This window comes from Glycine soja, chromosome 4, assembly GCF_004193775.1.
Source record: "Glycine soja cultivar W05 chromosome 4, ASM419377v2, whole genome shotgun sequence".
Taxonomy (NCBI): Eukaryota; Viridiplantae; Streptophyta; class Magnoliopsida; order Fabales; family Fabaceae; genus Glycine; species Glycine soja.
In genome coordinates, this window is record NC_041005.1 from 44,158,595 (window position 1) to 44,182,949 (window position 24,355).

Below are 24,355 nucleotides of genomic sequence, written 5' to 3' on the forward strand. Positions count from 1 at the left end.
CCTTCATTATCCCAACACAAGATGCCTTTTAGGTTTTTTTTTTAATAGTAATTTCTTCTTTATAAAATTGTTGCGAAGATAGAAAACTGTTCCCTCCAAATTCTTCCCTACTTAGTGTATTTTAAGATAATTATAATTTACTAATATATTCAATCTAAAAAAATAAGTAAATATATGTTAACAAGCCCCTTCAAAATTATTATAATATTAACATTTTTAACTCATTCATTTTTTTAGTAAACCACCATTTTAGTCATAACCGTCTATGACACTATTATTAATCTTTGAAACTAATAAAACTTCAAACAAGTGTTTGGAATTTTCAGTTTTATTTAAATTTCTAAAAATTCAATCACTTATTAATTTTTTTCCTTAAACATATATTAATATTAGGATAAAATATGTGTAGGATCCCTGAAAAATTTTAAAATATTAATTTTTTTCATAATTATTTTTGTATTAATTTGATCCTTTGAAAAATAAAATATATTTCCTCATTGATAAATCCATGGTTCCTTGACATGACAATTTTAATTTTTGTTTTCTCTTTACCTTTTCAAAGCACACTCAGAATATATCAAAATTCGATGTTGTTTTATCTTTCTTTCTAATCTCATTAGAAAGTGCAAGAAAATTATGAAAAATTATAATTTTTTTATTTTTAGCTACCATGATTTCTTTTAATTCGTTTGGAAAAAAATTATTTAATCCATTTGCGATCAAACTATACTTGTAAGTCTGCTAGCCATTCAGATTATCACTTAACGAAGTTACAACATAAAATCAACAAAAATATATTTTATTTATACAAGGACCAAATTGATATAAAAAAATTTATGAGAAAAAATTTATACTTTTCAAATTTTACAAGAATCCCAAACATATTTTAACCTTAATATTATTACTAATTTTACTTAGGTCACACATTCTTTTGAATTTTAAACAAATGTGATTAACATATTGCACTTTCAAAAACTTAAATGAATTTTCCTAATTTTAAAGGACTAATATAACAATGTTATATAATTTTGATATATTTACTCAAATTTTTTCTCCAAGTTTCCTATGTACTTAACCATTTAAAATTAAAACTTTTTACATCCACTTATTTATGTTTATTACATCTCACAACCATTTTTAGGCTACAACCTTCTTTTTAAGGTACATTTGACCGAAATAAATGATTAATACGATAAAGTTAAAATTAAATTATTCAGATATGTTCAATTCTTGATAGTATAATTGTTAGAGCAATTTTACTTATTTCTTAATCAAATTTCATAGTAGTTAGTATTCATTTTTTTCCTGATAAACCAAAGGATTAGGACAAAAAATAAAAGAAAGATACATTTGACAACCTAATAATCCAAAATAAATAGAGTAATAAAATATTATCTTGATCTTTATTTATAAGAGATAATCAACAAATTTTTTTTGTCTCTTATCATAAGATTTCATTTTCATTTTATTTCTCTCGTGCATTAATTATTTTATTATTTATTTACTCCGAATTGTTTCTCTTTCCTATGCAGATTGAAAAAAGATGAATAAAATTTTAATAAAATTAAAAATAAATTTAAAAAATATTATAATTATAATCAAATTTAACCTTAATAAATAAATAAATAAATTTTTTAATAAACATAAATTAATTAACTATGTAGAAGGAAATAGTAATTATCTGGATTCATCCTTTGATAATCCATGAGCACTAAACGCACTACGCCGTCGAATACACGTCACCAACCATTAAAACCAAGTATATATATGATATTGATAGATCCATTAAGGATAACAATGACTTTTAATATACACATCAAAATATCCGCCAAAATAGAAGGAAAAAAAAGAGAGAGAATATACCAAGAATTATGCTCTGAGAAAAGTATATAACCTTCTTCAAGAAAAAAAATAATATATAACCAATATATTAACTAAAAAAAATACTGTAATGCCAAGGAAGGAATATACAATAGTAAGAAATTAAAATCCTATAACTATTGATTGATAGTAATATAATAAAATTAATACACAGTAACTGCACACTTGTAAGCTAGCAGAAGCAAAATTCCCAAAATCGACACCACATGACCTGGCATATGTAATCAGCGCAATTCCTCTTTTTTTTTTTTTTCCTTAGTCTTATCCCAAAACGGCGACGTCTTGATTCGAATCCGAGGAAACGGACTTAATCGGAGGAGGCGCGGCGTAACGCGTGGAGAAATTCCGTAACCCGTCGTAGCCGTCATCGCCGAAATCCCCGTTATGCCCCTCGTCGAAGTTCAAAGCGTAACTCAAGGGGTCGTACTGGTACTTCCCCGCCGCGTGCCGCGACCCGCCACTCCGGCTCCGGCTGAACCGCCGGATGAAAGTCTTCCACCGAGGCCCCGCCGCGAGCTCCGACCACTCGCGCACCTTCATAAAGGCCCTCACGCCGCCAGACCACCACCGCCCACCGGGACTCCCGGTCACCGGTTGCGCCTCGGAGCGCGACTCGGACCATGACGACGTGGCTCGCACGCGCTCCCACCACCCGAACCCGAGGGTGGCCGAGTCGCGACGGGAACCGAAGCAACAGGGAAAGCAGAAGCTGCAGCGCGTGTTGGCTAAACAAGGGTTTGACCTCTCGTCCCCGTTGGCGGTTGAATAATGAAGCTCATTCTGTTGAGAATTGGACATGCCAGAATCGTGCCTATAATTTTATTATTGCTGATAATTGTTTTCTTTTTCTGTTTTTCTGCTTCAGAGTTTCAGTCACAGTGCGTAATATATATATGGAATGGGTTTGGAGCCCTAGTTGCCTACCCCAATCATTAATTCTTATCCGCGCCCACAATACAATAAAACTGTAGTTTTAGGGTTTGGTTCTGCTGTCCTTTTTGGTATTGTTCCACGTTGTTCTGAAAGTTGTATTTTTATCAAAACGACATCGTTCTACTGAGGAGTCAAATTCGTGTGATTTTACTGTGACGTGACCTGATTGTTTATGTTGTTCTTTGATGAGGGCATTTTGGTAATTGGGTCAGCAAAGAGTCTAGGAGCCGTTGAAGTTTAAGACTTTTTGTGAATTGTGTTAACAGCATGCTGAGCTGGATCGTTGATTCAGTCACATAGTCATACATATCCAGTTTGTGGCTATGCCTTTTTGTCAGAGTTATTATGTTATTTATATAATACAATTTAATTTTTAATTTAGTCTCAAACTATTTTAAAATATTCAGTTTGATTTTTAAATTTTTAAAAGATTTAATTTGTTTCTTAAATTTTTTAAAAATGTATTAATTTAGTCATTTTCATCAGATTAAACTAATGCCCTCAAGATTACAAATTTAACAATTTTTATTTACTAATAATGACGGTTTTTTAATGGTCGCTATATTTATTATTATTTAAGAAAAAAAACAACCGTGATGGCATCGACGTGGTAGGTCACCACCACGCCCTCGACGCTGTTTTCACTCTAAACACAAAAGGAGGAAAGGAGGAGAAAAAAAACAAAGTCAATACTTGTTTTTGAGTTTATCCAAGATGCTCTTTTATTGATGCAGTTAGCCAAGGCTGATTTTGATATATAGGCAGAACTCTCACTCCTCACCTTTGTTACCATCATCCAAACAAAGCATAGCTTCTAAATTTGATTCATCATGAGACAACTTTGTCAACTCGAGTTTGAACACCATCATTAAGTGGATCATGCTCTTTTTTATACAATTATACCCTTCATCTTTTCTCGACAAAACTCGGAGGTTAGAATACACGTAAACCAAATATTCATCCCGTTTTGGATTTATGGATTTATTTTGTACTCCAATTCTTCTCACAACATGAGGAAGAACATGACTATACAAGAATCTTTAAGGCAAACTTTCATATACGTATCCGAAAGCATCCAAACCATATCTTAAAAAGAATAAAACAAAAATCAAATAAAAAATCTTAGATACCTTCCAATACATATCATGTATAAAAACCCAACGAGTTCAAATATACAACCAACCAATGAATTCTCACCCGGGAAGAATGCCTAGATTCTGTATTCTATTAACATATTGAGTATCCTTTAAAAGCTACAGCTAAAGCCAACAGATGCATCCAATTTCCCCCACCAACCAATAAAAACCAATCACTCTAATCCCCTGTGCTCGGTTTCTGAGACCTAAAGCTGCTACCAATATTCTTTACAATCAAAAGTCAGACTTAAAGCTATTTCCTTAAATCCTTCTTTTATGCATCTTTTCAAAAACAACCATCAAAATTGTGCCTTTATCCTATGCTGGTGCCTATAGTGTACTTTTTAAACATCATTCTCAAAACATACTTCTCTTTTCTCAAAAGGGGTTTCTGTAGAGCATCTTGATTTAGGCCCTGAAGCCGCACCAAGACCCTTAAGTAATGTCATCACATCCACAGTGTCATCTAGGTAGTACCTGGCTTTGCTCGGTTTTTGTCCAACAGTGCATGCAAATATTTGTGGTGCTGAGAAGGAGGTAGCACTATAAGGTTTGGCTAGTATGCTCTCAAACATGTCCTCATCAGATCTATCATCACCAATGCACAGTACAAAATCTGGCGATTTACCCTTCTTGGTTAGGGAAGAAAGAACTTCCTGTGCAACTGACCCTTTAGTAATGCCCTGTACGGTTGATTAGTTAATATTAGCTTCTGAGAACGATAATAGGTTGTGATGTGAAGAGATAAGTATATACCTGAGGCTTGACTTCAATAATATGTTGCCCTTTTTTTACAACAACAGGCTCATTTGCAAGTACATTTTCAAGGTGATCCAGCAGCTCCATGGCTTGCCAAGATCCAAAATCAGGATCGGCATCACGGTAATGCCACACCAAGGCACTCTCTTTGGTCTCTACAGAGGAACCGTCTGTGGCCTCCATATAAGATCTCATCACAGGTTCAGCAATCTTTTGCCATGCAAAATCTGTATCTGCATGACTCATTTGCCAACTAGTATGTTTACCCCACCTATGGTAAAGATCAAATAAAAATACCATCAGCTTAAAGAACTTGGCAGTGACATGACAACCGCAGTACCATAAGAAGAAGAAACACCCATATAAACATGTACTATAAGGTAAAATCAAATTTTCACAGTACAGAAAAGATCAAACAAAAGTAAAAACTCCAACATAAACATGTATTAAAAAGAAAGTTCAAAATTTCACATTAAAGAACATAATAAGCCAATGCTGTAAGCCCTGAATACAAACCAGTATCTATTCATTTACATCTTTTCTTTGATTTTCTTGTAAGGGATATATTCAGGATTTCAGGTATGATTGAAATTATTTAAGGGGTGCATCTCTAATTAACAATTGAATTGCAGATAACCAACTATAAAACACTAACCTTATGAAATAACCATGCTCAGCTGCTATACCAAGATTCTCACACTGATCAAACCATTCACTCAGTGAGGTTTTTCCCCTGCCACTAACAATAAACACAGTGTTGTTAACATCACTGCAGAGATTATTTAGCACAGATATGACTTCGGGACTGGGTGCTTTAACAATGGAAGCTTCAGGTACAACTGTACCATCATAATCCAAAAATATTGCCCTGCAACTGCACCTCTCATATGCAGGGACAATGTGGTCTATGGATAGCCTCCTGAAACTAGGAGAGAGGGACAAAATTCTGAAATTCAGGCCAAAGCCAATGCCCCAGCATCGGTTACTATAGTGATCCTTGCACGAGAACACTAGATCTTGCTCAAAGCTTCGAGCCCAGTATGCCACATCATGAGAACTAACATATCGATAGTGCTTTTCATGTCGAAGCTGCTTCTCTCCATCAGGCATTGTGATTGCCAAATTAAGTGCTTCAGCTACTGCATCAATATCCCATGGGTTTACCCTTATTGCCCCACTAAGAGATGGTGAGCAACCTATAAACTCAGAAACGACAAGTGCACTTACACGCGGGAAGTCAGAAGCAATTTCTAAAGCTTCGTCTAGTTTAGAACTTCCCTGCCTACACACAGTGTACCTGTATGGAACCAAATTCAAACCATCACGCACTGCATTCACAATGCAACATTCTGCCAAAGCATAATAGGCTGCCTTCTCATAGAAAGGAACATGGCAATCAATGATGATGATAGGTTCATAACCTTCCAAACCAAACCTTTCATTTATCCTTTTGGCTGTAATGTAGGCATCCTCCTTTGCATCCTCAACATCTTTGTCAGAACTACTTGGGGGATTTAAAATTTGGATCAATATTAATTCACCTTGCCGTTCTGGATATTGCTGCAGGAGTTGCTCTATGGCCAAGAATTTTAAACTGATACCTTTGAATAAGTCCATATCATCAACACCAACTATAAGCTTTTTCCCTTTAAATTGTTGGTGGATTTCTCTGACTTTGTTGGAAGAGGAAGGGTGATCTAAGGTTGATTGAACTCGACCCATGTGAATCCCCGCAGGCAATATTTTAATGAATATTGTACGGCCAAAGTATTCAAGCCCAATGTAACCCCTTTTGGATTCATGTTCCAAGCCTAGCATTCGCCTGCAGCAGGAGAGAAAATGGCGAGCATAATCAAAGGTGTGGAAACCAACTAAATCTGCATTAAGCAATGCTTTCAAAATTTCACCTCTGACAGGCAGAGTTTTATAAACTTCTGATGAAGGAAATGGACTGTGGAGGAAAAAACCAAGCCTGACTCGACTACACCGCTTTCGCAGAAATGTTGGAAGGACCATAAGATGATAATCATGAACCCATACATAATCATCTTCTGGATTAAGGACCTCCATGACTTTATCTGCAAATATCTTGTTAGCAGAAACATAAGCCTGCCACTGTGACCTATCAAAGTGGCGATTGCCTGGATACACGGGCATCATGTAATGGAATAGAGGCCACAATTGTTGCTTGCAGAAACCATCATGGAATTGTTTGTAGAGGTCTGAAGGAATAAAAGTAGGCACGCAATTGAATTCCTCCAGCAACTGAAGGGAAACTTTCTCTTGCTCATTTGCATCAACATCAACCTTGAGAGATCCCACATAAACAACATCAGCATCAGGAGAGAGACCATCCTTTAACTGCCAAAAAATTGAATCCTCGTCATAACTGAAGCACCATTTGCCAGATATTTTATCCCTTTTTGCATTGAGAGGGAGAGAATTTGATACTATAATTATCCTCCGATGGTGTTCTGACGAGAAAAAACTCGAATCATCATCATTACTTTCTTTAACATCTCCATCAGACATGATTACTGGATCAGTCATAACTCGCGGAAGGGATCTGGGAGTCCGAGGGAAATTTAGCGTATCCCCTGATACCAGATCCAACAAATTCAAGCATGACCTGGCCACCATCTTTACTTCAATTCCCAGTTTTTGAAGATATTTATAAGTATAGTATTATGTAGGAACAGGTACCCAGAACTAAAAAGATCTTGTATAATTAACCCAAAGAAATGCAGGTACCTGCGAAGATAGAAGAGATATAGTTATTATCCCTATACAATGCAGCAGTATAGTTCATAAATACATAACTTAGCCATACTCCACAAGTTCATATGTTCAATGATTTTAATATTGTCAGATAGTCACTGATTTCAGTAGATGTGTTCACACCAAGGATTGATTTTGAAAGTGCAGAACAAATAAATGTTATTTAGATATGAGATAAGCACCTGAAATTACTATTGTTGAAATTAGAAGTCCAACAAGTGACAAAACCATTGAATCTTACAAATATATGAAGCAGCATGTCCGACACATAGCCATACAGTTTCAAATTCTTTAATCATTTTTCAGTAATTAGCAACCACTTAATTTAGTGTAAGAAATCAGTAATCATTTTTGTGCATTACACAAGAAATAGAAAACATCAACTTAATTCTCAGTTACTAATTAGAAGAATCAAGATGTTGTTGTATGTCACCATCAAGAGTTTAGAAGAATAAGAAAACAAGGCTCAGATAACTATCATCACCAGATTATCAGTATGTTTAGTTCTGCATTACTTTCACAAAAATCAATTCGCTTTTTCACATTGATAATGAGGCAACATCCTGGAACATTAACTTCTACACATTTTTCATGCGTGTTTCAATGCAAAACCAAATACATGCTTCATGTCTTATACTAAGATTTCGGCTTCAGGACATACTGGTTAGGAGGTTCAAATGAAACAACTGGTTATCTCAACCCCACCAAAAGACTACTATATCTTCTAGAGGAGATCCAACACATTTTTCATCTCAGCCCCACCAAAAAACGTTAACTATTACACATTTTCATGCACATTCTCTGGTTTCAATGCAAAACCAAATACACACTTTGTGTCCTATACTTAGATTTCAGCTTCAGGACATACTGGTTAGGAAGTCCAAATGAAACAACAGGTTATCTCAGCGACTCAGCCCCACCAAACGACCACTATATCTTCAAGAGGAGATCCAAATGCACTTTTTCATCTTAGCCTCACCAAAAAAGTTAACTATTACACATTTTTCACGCGCATTCTCTGGTTTCAATGCAAAACCAAATACACACTTTGTGTCCTATACTTAGATTTCAGCTTCAGGACATACTGGTTAGGAAGTCCAAATGAAACAACTGGTTATCTCTGCAACTCAGCCCCACCAAAAGACCACTATAAATTCCAAATACACGTTTTCCATCTCAGCCCCACCAAAAAAGTTAAATATTACACATCTTTCATGCGCGTTATTTGGTTTCAATGCAAAACCAAATACATGCTTTGTGTCCTATACTAGGATTTCGGCTTCAGGACATACTGGTTAGGAGGTCCAAATGAAACAACTAGTTATCTTAGCCCCCTACCAAAAGACCACTATATCTTCTAGAGGAGGGTAAAAAGGAGATCATATCCCTCTCCATCCCTATACCACAAGATTCACCATTTTTTAGGGTTATTCACTGGCCACACTATGCCACTGCCCCATGAGCATTAGGCATTAGCACCCGTAACCAAAGTCTATAATCAGGAATGCCCCTTCCTCTGATATAATAAAGAGAAAATTCATTATTATGACCTTTTCAATTACAATTTTTTCTGTTAAACCTCCCAATCTTCAAAATAAAATAAATTGGATTCTCTTTTTCTGAAAAAAAGAAAAAGAAAATCATAGATAACAAAAAAATGGGTTTAGTGGGTCCAACACTGATTCTCAGCAGATTCAACCAAAAATCCGTATTCATCACACCAAAACTAAAAGGTATGAAAGATTAAATTGCATATAAGAAAAACAACAGGTTTACCTGGATTTATCTCAGACTCATGCAGTTAATCACATGAATGTCTGTTCTTATATGATCTTTGATAGCCCAATTCTACAGAAGCACATTTAGATTTAATCAGAAACACAGAATCAAAATCTTAAAAACAAGAAGCTACTCGCAATCAACAAGCATATAAGAAACCTCCACAAGTATATCTAGATTAGACTTTCACACATGAGCATCACTTTTCAATCACTAGGCTTTCAAGCGATTGAACTTTGCCTGTCGTATGAAGCCTGTGAAAACTAGAAGCGTTTGGACGGCTAGGAATAATACTTTTAAGCAGACAACAACTCCTTCACTTCAATTCAAATATATTACACTCAAATTCAGCAAAACCCTTTATAAGCTTTTCTCAATTAGGAAACCAAATAAATTCACCCAATTCCTATAAATGGGAATAAAAATGTGTGAAGTTAATCAGAACACCAAATGACCACATCTACACAAAAATTAAATTATTTAGCAGGCTTTATTCGTCAATAATCACTGACAGTATAAAAGATTTTATTTTTACATATTGCATTTCAAACTTTTTTGTATCCTTATAAAATTCTAAGCAATATGTAGTAGCATTTTTACATTCACATGCATGTAACAATTCTGGTTTTACATTTTTTTCATTTGTCTCGGGGCAAAATACTTTCGCCCCAAGCAAACAGCTTCAAATGCAAACAACAACAAAATCAAGAAACACAGAGAAGAACATGCATTTACCTTTTCCAAACAACACAGGATTAACACCCAGAAGTTGTACACAAAAAAAACAGAGAGAGAGAGAGAGAGAGAGAGAGGGAGAAGAAAGATTCAAAAGAACTAATTAAGGCTCCTACAATCCCTGAGGAAACAATTAAAATGAAAAGAACAAAACAAAAAGTTCTAATCTAGGAGAAGATAATTCAAGCCAAAAAACAGAACAAGTCAATGAAATAAGTCAGTTTACCTTCTTCACTATCTCAACAACCAACAAGACCTTTTCGATGATATGTACTACTGAAACAACAAAAGCAAGAATATACAGGTGTGAACTCGAATTGTTGAAAAGAACTTGCAATGAATGAAAAGAATTGTTAGCAAAAAGAAAATAAGAAAGATTGTTTCGAGATAAATACGAAATACGGGATAAGTCATAAGTGTGTTAGGTTCGAAACTGGTGCGATTTTGTAGGAGTTTTTATCACTTCATGGGTTCTAAAATCTAAACCAATCCAAAAAGAAAATTATAATAACAATAGGAGCTATTATTATTATTATTATTATTATTATTATTATTATTATTATTAAGGTGAAAAAAAATGAAGAAAAAGAAATATGCTGGTAATTTTGTATCCGAGGTTTATGTCAAACTAGAAAATGAAAAGGTGTTTTCGTTCAACAAAGGATGCTGTCGGAGGCACGGATTAGAAAGAAAGTCAGAAAAGAGAAGCAAACATAGTTTACACATTTTTATAATTTATAATTCTTAATATGGAGAGAGAGAAACCATCACAGTTGGATATTGCAAAATCTAGGTGGTCTTACGCTGGCACTATGATCCTCGAGACTTTTGCAGCCCAAACTGCCCTTGTACTCCATCCATTTTTCAATGCATTTTCATGTGGCAGCTATTAATTGTAATTGTTCATTGGGAGAAATTCTTGAATAAATATTGAGATGATAGCAGCACAGCAGCACTTCATCTTACATTTTCTTTTTAAGATTTTTTACGATTATTTAGAATTTATTAAAAATTATTATTTTTAAAATTTTTACTTTTCATTAATAATTATTTATCCTGATTTATTTATATTAAATAAAAATAAAATCTATCAAAATGGATGGTTTTTCAATATATTCTAATCTAAGTACAGAAAAAATCTTTGAGGAATATTATATAATGTGTGCTGCTATGATTTTTTTTTAATACAATGATGTGTGCTGCTCCATGCATTAGGCACATTAAATTAGTACATAAATGTTTTTGTACGGACGGACATTTTATGTTAATTATGTGTCACTTTTTAATTGATTTTTGTATCAATGGTTATTAATTGTTGTATGTTTATATGACCGGTTGAAACACAAATTTTATTTAACAGGGTCTTTTAAAGCTAGAGATTTACTACCTTAAAGAATAAAATCAGAAATAAAAACCATTGCTCGATAATTTAAGGACTGGGATTATATGATTAATTAAGAAGTTGTTTAACTTTAGATTACTATTTTTTTAATTTATAATTATAATTTCTCACTTTAATCTTTACAAAAAATATTATTTTTAAGGATAATCTTAGGACCCGGTAGTTTATAGAGGTGGCTAAGCGGGTCGGTCCGTCCCACGTAAGGTCCACTCGCATAAGCCCGCATTGGCAGCGGACCGGGCCAGTTCGCCCCGCTTCTTATACGGACCAAATAAATTGGTTCGTCCCCGCGCCCGCGGACCCCACGAGTCAAACGGGCCGGTTCGCGGGCCTAATTTTAAAAGAATTTCAATTTTAATAAAAATACAATACAATGAAATTAAGTTCAATACAAATGTAAATAAAATCTTAATAATTAATCAATTACATCAATAAAATAAATAATGTCTTAACAAAAGAAAATTCAAACAATAAATCTAAAATATGAAATTTAAACATCTCCAACAACAAATGATTCCATATTTGAAGTAGCTTGAGCCTTCTCCATCTCTGATATAAGCTATTTTTTATAATAAAAATATATTGAAAACTTTAAAAATATTTATTTAACAATTATTTTTGGCTTAAATGATAAGAATTGATATTTTTATTATTTATGACTTGCAGATATGAAAATGATAGATTAAAAGAGAAAAAGATCGAGAAAATATAAAAAAAAAAAGATTTTTAGCATGTTATCACTTATCCTTTTTTATCTTAATCTTTTATTTATTTTATCTTATCTTTTTTATCTTTATCATCTTTTAATTTAAATTTTTTATTTTTATCTTTAAACGTTTATCTTATCTAATATATTTCTTTATCTTAAGGTGAAAAAGAGAAAATCAAACATAATATAATTAGTCAAGGTTACATAAATGTGGACTGCGCCGCATACCCCGCGGGTCAAACCCGCATAGTTCGCGGGTTAAATGGGACAGGCCCAAAAATATGACATAATCATGAATCGTTTAAAAAAATTGGTCCGTAACCGCATGGACCGCGGGCCCGTCCATGAACCTGGACCCGTTTACCCACCCCTAGTAGTTTAACTTTAAAAAAAAAGTTTTTCTTTCTAAAAAAATGTGATGTAATTCCATTGAATTCATACTTAAGTAAAAATAATTATTTTGTTACTTGAAATTATTTAATTTTACTAATCTCAAGTAAAAAAAATAAGAATATTTTAAAAATATTCTTCATTAAAACTTGATATCATGAATAAAATAAAATCCTTAAAGATAGAGTTATAATTAAATAAAGGGTGTTCTAAAAATTATATCAATAAATAAGAATAAAATTAGTTAAATTTATTTATATTTAAGTTTAAGATACAAAATAACTTATTTCTTATATGAATTCAGAAAGGATTAGTTTTAAAAGGTTCTTATATGAGTAGAAGCTATTTTGTATTTGGTTATAAAAAAAAATAATTAGTTTGAATATTACAATCTAGAATTTTTTGTGTGTTTTATGAAATTACAAGATAAAAACACTTTTAAAGTATCATGCTTGTTTAGAAGGTAAAAAGTACTTTTTCTACATATCAAACATTAAAAAAATTTAATAGTAAAATAATTAAACAGTTTTATTTAACATAATCATTTAATATAATAATTATTTTTAAAAAATAAATTCATAAATAATTAAACATTTCCGTTGAAATATTTTCCATCGAAAATGACAGTGCGAAAACCACGAGAGCTGTTGGAGATGATATACGATTTATTTATGGAGTGGCTCTGATTTGAAAAAGGTAACCTGTTGGAGGGGTTATTCTCATTCATTTAAAATTAAATGGGAATTCCACATGTATAAGTACACCTCCCTGAAGACCATAACATGTCAAAAATCGGTCGTCGAACGTTCAAATTCATACACACGCAAAGACCTCAAAGAACAATCCAGGACATGGCTTCGGTGTTGATGAGAAAATTGTCTTTATTTGGTTTTTCGCAAATTGTCTACATTCCAGTCAGTGATAATAATGCAAATGTAGGGTTTTAATTGACCCTAATAAACCAACTCAAAAAAACAAACAAAATGTGCATTTGTCTCATTCACGTGGTGTTTTCCTCTTCTGGGCGGAATCGGAATGCAGCCATAGTAGTAGTAGTCATTGCTGCTCTAGTCTGAGGTACAATGAGATTGGAGAAATGCTAGTTTTTCTCTTCAACCATATATCTAGACATGGAATCCAGTTCATTCATTTTGAGTTTTGTAGATCTAAATGCCACAAGAACTTTAAAATGAAAAGAAATCCTTGTAGCGTCATACACATGGCGTTGGGTTGAATTTGGAAATGGCGTGGGGTTAGGGTTCGCAATCGACATCAAGAAACGGGGAAAAACCCAACTTTGCAAAATGGGACAGAAAAACCATTAGCAGAAAGTGAAGATAGAAAGGGACAAAGATTAATCAATGCCGACGAGGTTCATAGTCAAACAATAACATTGTTTTTTCTGTTTAAGGACAACCTTTTCTAAATGTATGGGGTAGCGCTGATTAGATTAATGGTGTACTTTTTCTTCCATGTGGAATTGACATTTAATTTTAAATGTATCACAATAACGGATAACCCCAACAGCAGGTTGCCTTTTTTTCAATCCAGGTCGCACAATAAAATACGCATATATCTAATCGTTCATATTTCTCTCCTTACTTGTTAATTAAGCATTCATATAACTCTCACATGGTGAGAGACCCACGCGGGTCTCCCACGCTAGAAGGAGTCTTGATCTACTTGTTTTATTATTGTATTTTTCGTGTTTTCAAATATGATTTCTCTCTCATGTGCAGAACGATAATTTTGTCTTTCTCATTTAAAATCACTTTTTCTTGTGTTTTTTCGTGTCTTCAAATGTGGTCTTTTTTCCCGCCTCTTTCCCACTCTTTCTTTCTCTCTTGTACATGTACAAAGTCACAAATTTGTCTTTTTCATTTGAAACTACTTTTTCTGTTTTTCATGTTCTCAAACATGATTTCTCTTAAATAACAGAATAATGAATAAAGATGATAACTTTTTAAAAATTATAGCACATGTATGTATATGTATGGTAAGTCATCCACATAAGAGAAAATGAGTTTTAATAAAGTTAAGCTCGATCGTCTAATAACTTAATAAGATAGAGTCTTTAAAATAATTTTTCAAATAAATACTTGGTATTCAAAAAATGACATAGAATGCTTAATTAACAAGTAAGGAGAGAAATATAAACACTTGGTTTATACTAGTTTATTCAACCTGAATTACATTCAGTTTTTCTTTACACGACAGCAAAGGGTTCCAGGTAATAAAAATTTGATTACAAAATAAGTATTTTGACTTGTCATTTCCGACTACAAGTAATCTTAATACCACTTCTAACGCTGCCTTAAACTCCCCCCAAATCTAGGAAACCCAAGTATTGTTTAACACTAAGTTATTCTTGAATTTCACAAATAGTAGTTTGAATGAATACAAGTATTTAATAGCACTTAATGAATGAATAAACACTGCCTTAAACTCTCCCTAAATCTAGGAAACGACCCAAGTATTGTTTAACACCAAGTCATTTCTGGCTTTCATAAATAGTAGTTTAAATGAATACAATTATTCAATAACACTCAATGAATGAATAAACAATAAAGCTCAAATACAAGATAACTTTGTTTAGCAAATGATAAACAAATGAAAGCTTTAAATCAGTCGTCCAGTGATTTCAGCACAATTTTGCTTCAGAGATATTCTCGTTTTCTTATAATGATTTTTCGTCGTCTTCTTTTTAGGTAGAGATTATCTTTTATAGAATTCGGTTAAAGATTCGTTACAAAATCAATGTGAATTCGTTGAAAAGACTGTCATCTCACATCAGGAGATAAGGGTAAGTGGTATGCTCTAATTTGTGAGGAAATAAGCAATAGTACAAGCAACATCATGTGCTCATTGTTTCTCGATGAGACCTCTGAGAAATATTCTGTAAATACCTTCTATTAACTTCTATTATGTCTTTTCTTTAAATTCAAATGTCAGCAATTCAAAACACAAAGAGTGACAAAATGAATTAATTTTTATAAGTTAGAGCACATGTACTTCCCTTTATGGCTATCAATATTTTTTTCTCAGTGTTATCATTTTGAAAGAATGTGTAAGTCTCTTACTAGTTGGACTCGAGAATTAACAAAAAAAAAAACAATATATAAAACTGATTAACATAATAAATGAAGCTCTTTGGTTTTAGTGCATTGGATTCTAGTCAAATAATTAACAAAGCATCTTCTCTTGGAGTGTGGATGATACATGTAGATTATTATTAAATCATTTAACACATTTATTTTATTTGCTTGTCATAAAGTCATTTAAACAACAATAATTTATACTTATCATTAATCATCAAAATTTAAGGTAGATGTAAAAAGTGATCGTTCAAATCTAAGATTCTCTCCTACACATGCATTTACAAGTTTTTTCTCAACAATAATTTTTGAAATCACTTATTTCTTTAATTTTTCTTTTGTGTCTTTTAATATGTGTGAAATTGTTCCAAGTTATCTATAATCTCGATTTTGAGTTATAATTTAGTATACAACTCTCTCTTTTTTTTACTCAAAGTATACAACTCTATTAAATATCTACTGTTACAAAAAGTTAAATGATAATGACATATTTAGATTGAAAATTAATCATAAAGAATATAACTTAGTTGATTAATTAAGTCGAATGTGTTATTGTAAACATGTTAATATTCCTGTGTATCAAACAAAGATTGATCTTTTATGTAATATATCAAGGGATGTAGGTCCAAGTGATAAATTAAGGGTTTAATTTTCTGTAAATGAGGCTTACTTGGTCTTAAATTTAAAGAAACAAATAAGTGATATCAAGGCATGCATTTACTCGACCCGATTCAGATTAGTCTAAATTTAATGTCTTCAAATATTGAAGGTTTCAAATAAAATAAAAATCTTTTTATGTGAATATTTTACATGATTGAATTATATAAAGAGATAAAAAAAATACTAGGATATATCAGGTTCTAATCTCAGTAGTTCATCATTTTACGCCAAATAAAATATATAAATAAATAAAATATGAACATTGTAGCAAAATACTAAGATATTGACACAAGTTATGGTTATTGGATGTCTATGCAAAATAAATATTAATCTTATTTATTAGGGTCTTTTAAAGCGAGAGATTTACCTTATAGAATAAAATCAGAATTTACTTTCTTTTAATATAAAAAATATAAACTCTTTTTACAAACCTGGCCATTTTCGAATTTGAATTGCACCTATGGTAGTTGTATTTGTAACTGTTTTCAAATAAAATCATATTTACCATTGAACGTGTGGATAACTTACATAAAGTTATTTTATTATAATCAAAGATTTAGTTTGAGTTTTAAATATGTAATTGTAATAAATGTTTAGAGGAGAAATTTGTTTTTAAAGCAAGAACGACTCAAATTAATATGACAACCTTTTGCCTCGTATATGAGAAATGGCTTATTTTTATGAAGATACTATTAACTATATTTCAATAGCACTGGTGGAAAAAAATAATGAATTATTAAAAATCACGATAGGAATTTATTATTAATATTACTAAGAAACGTTTTAAGTACTGCATTAAAAAAAAGTAATGTTAAGTATTATCTTTGAGAAATTATTTTTATACAATAATTTATATTTTTTTACGGCCATGCAAAGGAAAGAAAGAAAAGAGATAAAAGTAAGTTGTAACAATAGATTATGTAATGGAGAGACAGATAAAGGAAAAAATAGTATTATATTAACAATTATTGTATAAATAATATGATTCTTACATTTGTTATAATTTTTTTTAGTGTTTCTATCGTACCCTCACTAATTCTGGGTTTTGACACTGTTGATTTTCTAACCAATAGTAATCAAGTTATATTGTTATTCTATTATTTTATTATTTAGTAATGATTTTATTATATATTTTAATTTAGTCCCTGTATAATTAAAATATTTTTTGTAAATCAACTTTCAAATCTCACCAAATCAGATCTCAGCAAACAAACATTCCAATTAAAAAACCTAAGGGACTCTGGGCAATGTGGTGGTTCAACTGGTCTTGGTATATCATTATGCAGTAGGGGATGGGATAAGGTTACAGGAATATAAGATGCCTTAGAGTGGTGATACCATTGGTCTGTGGATAACCTTTCATTTATGGTAAAATAGCAAGGTTTGGGTGTGACACCCATGACAGTATTGAGGCCTATCTAGAATGTTAATTTGTTATGTAGTATGATTCCCCAGTTAGTGGTTATTTTTTCGTGCAAGTTGGGTGTGGGGAAGTCTCAGTTTCTTTGCAATTTTGTTGAACCAGATTTTTGTTGGTTGTTTTTTGGGAAAATATGTAATCTCATGACTCTTGCTAAAGTATATGTACATTGGGTGAGGATAGCCAAAAGAGTTTGGCAGAGACTTTTTAATCAGAATGTTTGTTTGTTGAGGTTTGATTGGGTTAGATTAGAAAATTGATTAAAAAAATATCTTAATTATACAGTGATTAAAATGAAATATGTAATAAAATTATATTGCTAAATATTAAAATAAATGATAACAATGTAACTTGATTACTGTTGGTTAAAAAATCAAAAGTATTAAAACCCTTAAAATTAGCGAGGACACCATATAGAAACTCATTTTTTTTTGTTACTCTTAATTTATATAATCTGTACTAACAAAAATAAGTATTTTATGATATGCATGTAATGTTAAAGAAACAGGACTATTAAAAAGAGAAGAAAAATTGAAAAACATGATTTTTTTTGTTTGTTTACAAAACTGGCTAAAACAGATATTTCAACCTTAATTATGAATATTGAAGGATAAACAAAAATGGTTAGAAACGGGTTAATAACACTGTTGGAATGTGTGTTTAGATAAATATTGATAAAATTAATTTTTAATGAAATTGATTTTAGAATGATAATTTATGTCTAAGTGTTTTATTATAAAATTAAATTAGTTAAACGTAAAATTAAATATATAAAAATACATTTAAAATTAATTCTTCAAACGTTAAACTAAATACATGATTTCCTAAAAACTTATCATGTGAGAGTAAAGTCATATCAGGATAAACAATAAATTTTGGAAAAGCGATTCTTCGAGTTTCTTTACAATTGACTTTGAATTTGAGTTGATACATTCGTTTTTGTATAAAATAATGAAAACAATTGACCATGTCAGAACACCTCCACGTTAAATTGTTGAAAGCACGTCTAAATTTAAAATTTTGATGTGATGTGTTTCCTGCCATGGGGATAAACATAGACTTGTCTCAGAAAGTCATGGCAATAATAAAAATACAAAATATGGTCAGTTTTTAGTTTATGACTTGAGTGAGAATATATCTTCACCCTAGAAAAAATGTGTTCATACCTGAATATATATATATATATATATAAAAGAATTATTTGATTTTATCAAATGATATCATGTGATAATTTTATGTTTATTCTCACCAAAATATTAAATAGCATTTTTTAATTCAATCAATTCATATTAATCATTTTTATTTTATTAATTGACCATGATATTTTAAGTGAAATATTTCTTCTATTTAGAAATAATTATAAAATAATTTAAGACTAAATTTCATTATATTTTAACTCAAAATTTTATATGATATTCAATTTATTTAATGTATCATGCATAATTATTGTAATTTTGTATTAATTATTATTATATTTTTTATAATTTAAATGTATAATTAATTTATGGACTATACATCTTCTTTGGTGAGGTATAATTTTTTGTCGGCTTTCCGTATATATTATATTATTTATTAATATTTAATATAATTATTCTATTAGTATTTAATCTAATAAAATTCTATATTATTATTTAAAAATTGATACATTTTTTAACACAAATATATAATTATTCTCGTATACAATTTTTTTTAATTTGATACACTTTTTCTAACATAGATATATATTTATTTATTATTATTTAATATAATTAATCTATTTGTATTTAATGTAATAGAATTTCATATTCTTATTTAAAATTTTTGATACATTTTCTCTAACACGGGTATATAATTATTTTTGTATACAAATTTTTTTAGTTTAAAAAATTCTATATATAATTTTTTCTGTATACAAAATTTTCTAATTTGATACATTTTTTCTTCTAAAATATATTTTTAAAATTTTAAAAACTTCAATTTAAGTATTATAATTAATATATTATTATTTAAAAATTAAATAAGAATTATTTTTAATCAATTTACAAATTATTAATTATATTATTAATACTTAAATCAAATAAAAAATAAATTAAACTACATCATATCTATAATATATCCAAATAATTTTATTAATCTTTATCCCTATTTCTAATAAATTGATTTTAATACTTATAATATTTTCACATATATGATAACTTTAACATATTTAACTAATTAATTTAATTCAAAAATTATTATAAGAAAATATTTTGGCACCTACTTAGATAGGTGTCATTTTTTTAAGAAGATTTTGTAATCAACAAAACAATTACATATTTTTATCGATAATATAATTAAAAAAACAAATGAACCAAATCAATCTTTTTTAAAAGAAAGTAAAAAAATGCAAAATATCGTCAAAGTAAATGAAATTTAACATCTTAATAATAATAATTTTCTGAAGCATGTATACATATAAAAATATATTTAAATGTTTATTGACATTAACATATTTAAATATTTATTGACGTAACATGTATTAAAATTTAAATTAAATTATTGAAAATTCAAAATAATATAAAAATTACTCTATAAATTATAAAGTATAAATTTAATATTTGTACAAAACATGGCCACTAAGCTATTAAAATATGTATTTGTACATCATAAAAAAATAATATGTATTTGTGCAGAATAACTCACCCACACCAACGTCATCCGGATTATGCAAAGAGAATTAGAGACCCAAATAACGTAATTGTAAACCGGGTCAAAACACGCATCGGACTCTTTTTTCAACAATTTTTGTAAAATCTACCGATCTACGCCTCGTCAGCTGATAGTGTGTGATCAATATTAAACAAAATTTTAAGGAATTAATGCTTAATTTTATGATAAATAATTTTTTTTTATATTTGTACCAAAAAAATTGTACTTTTTTTTGGTATATATTCTTAATTTTTAAAGATTAATAAATACTTTTGAATATTTAGATATTTTAAGTTGTGCTTACGGATACTTATTAACAAAATTTGAAAAAAAACATCATTTGGAAAAAAGGGGATATACAATAAATAACTAAAAAAATTATAGAGCTACAAACTATTTTTAAATTAATATATTTTGCTTCAAAAGAATATATTTTGATTTGTTACAAACTATTTATAAACTACATTATTGTAAGATAAAGTTTGATTTGTTTGTTGATTAATATATTTTGCTTCAAAAGAATATATTTTGATTTTGATTTTTTTAAAGGTTATTTTGATTTGGTTAAGGAAGAAGGAATTGATTATTAAAAACAAAAACGGAAGAAGAATACTTAAAACTCAAGTGTGCACGCATTTACAGAATTTGGACGTAAGTTTGAAGAACAAGAAACTTGGCGAAGGGAGGGCACGGGATTTGATTGGAAGACTGAAACCCTTGGATTGCGTGGATTGAGCAATGGGAACAACAAAGAAATGCAAATGGGACTTCTTTAATGGGAAAATAAGAGGGAATGAGAAAATTTTTATTATTTTTGGATTAACACAAAAAAAATGATACACTTGCAATAATTTATATAATATTATATTTTATATTCATTTTTATTTTCAATTTTATTATTTATTATATTTTAAATTTAAATTTATCTTTTTTTTTTCTTTTCTCTTTTAGTTGTATATTTCATTGTACAAATATAATTTCTCCTATATAAATATCATTTAACTAAAAGTCAAACACAAATTTGATCAATTTCAAAATTGATATTTTTCAATAAATATTTTTCATATACATTTAAAGATCAAATTTTGAATAACATGTTTAAGAAACATAATTATGTATCAACTATATAGCATACTATATTTACAAAAAAAAAAAAAAAACTCTAGCATACGAGTATATTAATATGTGAATATTTTATTATGGTATTTATTTTTGGATTGCCTTTCGTATGTATATTTTGGAAATGATGTGGAATTGCAAAGCACAGTCTCCGTGTAGTCCTTATTCATTAAAATGTTGCCATAGAAATTGGAATCCAACTTAGGATTCGAAACTTCCACTCTTATCCTCTTTCATTTTGACCTCATCCTAGAACAAAAATTCAAAGTGCACTGATTTAAATTTCAATTCCTTGATGCTTCTTCTCTCCGTTACTATCTCTTCCTCAGTCCAACAATTTTGGTGACTGCTTCTTAGAATGCAGCAGGTCTCATTGGATCTGATTGGGACTACTTCATTATCAGTGTTTTAAAATAAAAAGAGTTATGAAAAAATTGAGTTTAATAACAATCATTTCTAATGTCATTGATTTATTAAATACATTCTTAAAAAAACATAATAGACGGTCAATTTCTTACACATGCAAATTTCATAATAAGGTTTATTACATCTTAATTCTTTTTGGGCTAAACTGGAGGCCTATGCCCATCTTAATTCTTATTTTTTTTACTAATATATTATTTAGGAATGTATAGTGTCAAAATAATTGAAAAATTAATTTAATACTTTTAGTTTGAACAATTGTACTGAATAAGTGAATTATAAATTACCTTTAAAAAAGTGAATTATAAATTGGAATGATAAGAAATTTTTTTTTATAATTGATAAATATTAATCCTTAGTATTGTTAGTTTTTATTAGTGAGAAGATTTGAACCTACAGTTTCTCCTCCTATTTGTTTTTCATTTATCACTAGACCAATCTAATATCTTCTATAAGAAATCAATTAAAAAATTTTCTGAATTAATTAATCATTAAGCTAATTAGGAAATGTTAAATAAAGTATAAGTAATAATTAATTTGGAATAACTGTGTTTACTAAGAAGGATGGATTCCAAGAAATTGATAAAATTTAGTTAAGATCAGAGTTACAAGTTACAGTAAACACACAAGAGTAATAATAGACATGTATACATGACAATAGATCTTAAGAGTTTCCGAAATGAGTTTTCTTTTTTTTTTTTTATTCCTCAATTTATTCGTGGAAAAAATGAATCTAATCCATTATTCTTTACGTTATCATTTTGGTTTTGACTTTTGAGAACCTATTTAAATGTTTGTTTTCGAGAATGAATAAACAAAAATATAAATAAACAGGGCGAACTGTCTTTTTTTTTAAAAAAATTCTTCAAGTATTCGATTGATGATGGTCCAAATAATAGCTTGCGTCTCATTTTGGGTCGGACGATGCTTCACGGTAGCTCTAATCTGATCCACCTAGCTTGTGCGCATGGGCATATGCCAATGAAAAAATAAATATATAATTCACAACAGATAAAAAAATGAATGCTTGGTTATTTATTATTGGGGTGAAAATAAGTTAAGGCGAATAAGATTTCATCTAAATAAATTAATTTTTATAAAAAATTCAAGATGATAGGCTTTTTTTCATGATAATATTTGAGAGATATAAAATTAATCTAGTGATTAGAGAAGAATGAACTAACAATGAAAAAAAAAGAGATGTTACAAGTTTAAATTTATCCCACTGATAAAAAAATACTATGAATATTTGACTTTATAATGAATATAAAACAGTCAGGTTATTTGTTATAGTGAACGATGATTTTTATTATTTTAATATTGTATATTATGTTAATTTAATAACTATTTTTATTTTTTATATTCAACAATTAAAAAGATAATAGTGATTTTTCTAGACTGTAATTATGAAACGTTGCTGATAAAAAATATATTATAAAAAAATTTAGTCATTTATTAACATTTAAATCATAAAATTTTAAATTTGAGTATATTGCACTTTTTTCTTCTTCAGAGAGACACAATTATTACACTGTCATTCTCTCTTATTAAAATATATATAATTTGTTTCATTTAACTTAATACCATTAAGATAAATTACACCCTTCTTTCTTGATAGATGTGAGTATTACTGTATTCTTTCTCTCTTTATTGTTAAAGAATATTCAATAAAAGATTTAAAAATATTTTTAATTAGATTTATACTACATTTTTTATTTTTCATGTTATTATAAAATCACTCAATGTCCAGGGCTCCTGGCATTGCTTCCTATCTACGCATCAACAATTCAACATTGCTTCTCTTATAAGGGGCTGCAAATAAAGTAAACATTTTGGGAATGTCTAACTAAATTTGTTGATAGTAGTGTATACTAAAAAGGGTAGAAATGATGTTCAATAGAGAAAGAATTTAGACTGAAATTATATTATAAAAGTCAAATAGTTTAGTAATACATACTTTTGTAAAAAAAAAAAATGCACAAATATATTAACAAATGATTTTTTTTGGTTAAAAAATATTTTTTAAGAGAAATTATTATATTTTCTATAGAAAAATAAAAAATGGCAAAAATTGTATGTTTTCATCTATTAAAAGAGATTATTGTTTATCATAAAATAAGAAAAGAGAAAAATATAATATTTAAATAGGAGTTTTGTTTGGTTGGGGGAGAAGAAATAAATGGAGGAAAAGTATGTAGGTGAGAAAAGAAAAGAAGAGAAATATGTGAGAAATAAATGAAAATAGAAGTTGTTGGGTAGAAAAGAAATAGAATGAAAATAGAAAAAATATTTAAATTAAAGTGGTTTGATATATAAAAAAAGAAATTATAATAAAAGTACATTTTATCCTTTATTTCACATGGATTTCTCCCTCAAATTCTAAGGGGGAGACAAAACATTCTGTTTCAATCCCATAAGAAATATGTTTTAGTCGGGATGATTTTCATTAAAAAATAGTTTGCTTCATAT

General features: G+C 29.6%; 2 protein-coding genes across 3 annotated transcripts; both read right to left on the reverse strand.

Annotated features, from left to right (window-relative positions):
* Window positions 1-1,890: 1,890 nt before the first annotated feature.
* LOC114409813 lies at window positions 1,891-2,846 on the reverse strand. Its single transcript, XM_028373436.1, has one exon. It carries the CDS (start codon window positions 2,677-2,679, stop codon window positions 2,143-2,145), a length of 537 nt encoding a protein of 178 aa, XP_028229237.1. The 5' UTR covers window positions 2,680-2,846; the 3' UTR covers window positions 1,891-2,142.
* A 1,026-nt stretch (window positions 2,847-3,872) lies between these two features.
* Window positions 3,873-10,510, reverse strand: LOC114409812 (probable alpha,alpha-trehalose-phosphate synthase [UDP-forming] 8). Of its 2 annotated transcripts, none has more exons than XM_028373434.1 (5): window positions 10,228-10,510; window positions 9,264-9,335; window positions 5,365-7,460; window positions 4,707-4,980; window positions 3,873-4,633 (listed from the first exon to the last, which is right to left on the reverse strand). In XM_028373434.1, the coding sequence occupies exons 3-5, from the start codon at window positions 7,347-7,349 to the stop codon at window positions 4,295-4,297; spliced, it is 2,598 nt and encodes an 865-aa protein (XP_028229235.1). In that variant the 5' UTR covers window positions 7,350-7,460; window positions 9,264-9,335; window positions 10,228-10,510; the 3' UTR covers window positions 3,873-4,294. The 2 variants fall into 2 exon arrangements, with proteins under 2 accessions (XP_028229235.1, XP_028229236.1); XM_028373435.1 differs by having other exon boundaries at window positions 5,365-7,338; window positions 10,228-10,509.
* Between the last annotated feature and the right edge of the window lie 13,845 nt (window positions 10,511-24,355).

Bases quoted from the DNA above. Each gene is read 5' to 3' on its own strand.
- LOC114409813 (XM_028373436.1), bottom strand. From the start codon at position 2,679: ATGTCCAATTCTCAACAGAATGAGCTTCATTATTCAACCGCCAACGGG.
- LOC114409812 (XM_028373434.1), bottom strand. From the start codon at position 7,349: ATGGTGGCCAGGTCATGCTTGAATTTGTTGGATCTGGTATCAGGGGAT. The intron at 4,981-5,364 runs GTTAGTGTTTTA...TCTTTACCATAG, and splicing joins GAGCATGGTTATTTCATAAG to GTGGGGTAAACATACTAGTT. The intron at 4,634-4,706 runs GTATATACTTAT...TCAACCGTACAG, and splicing joins TTATTGAAGTCAAGCCTCAG to GGCATTACTAAAGGGTCAGT.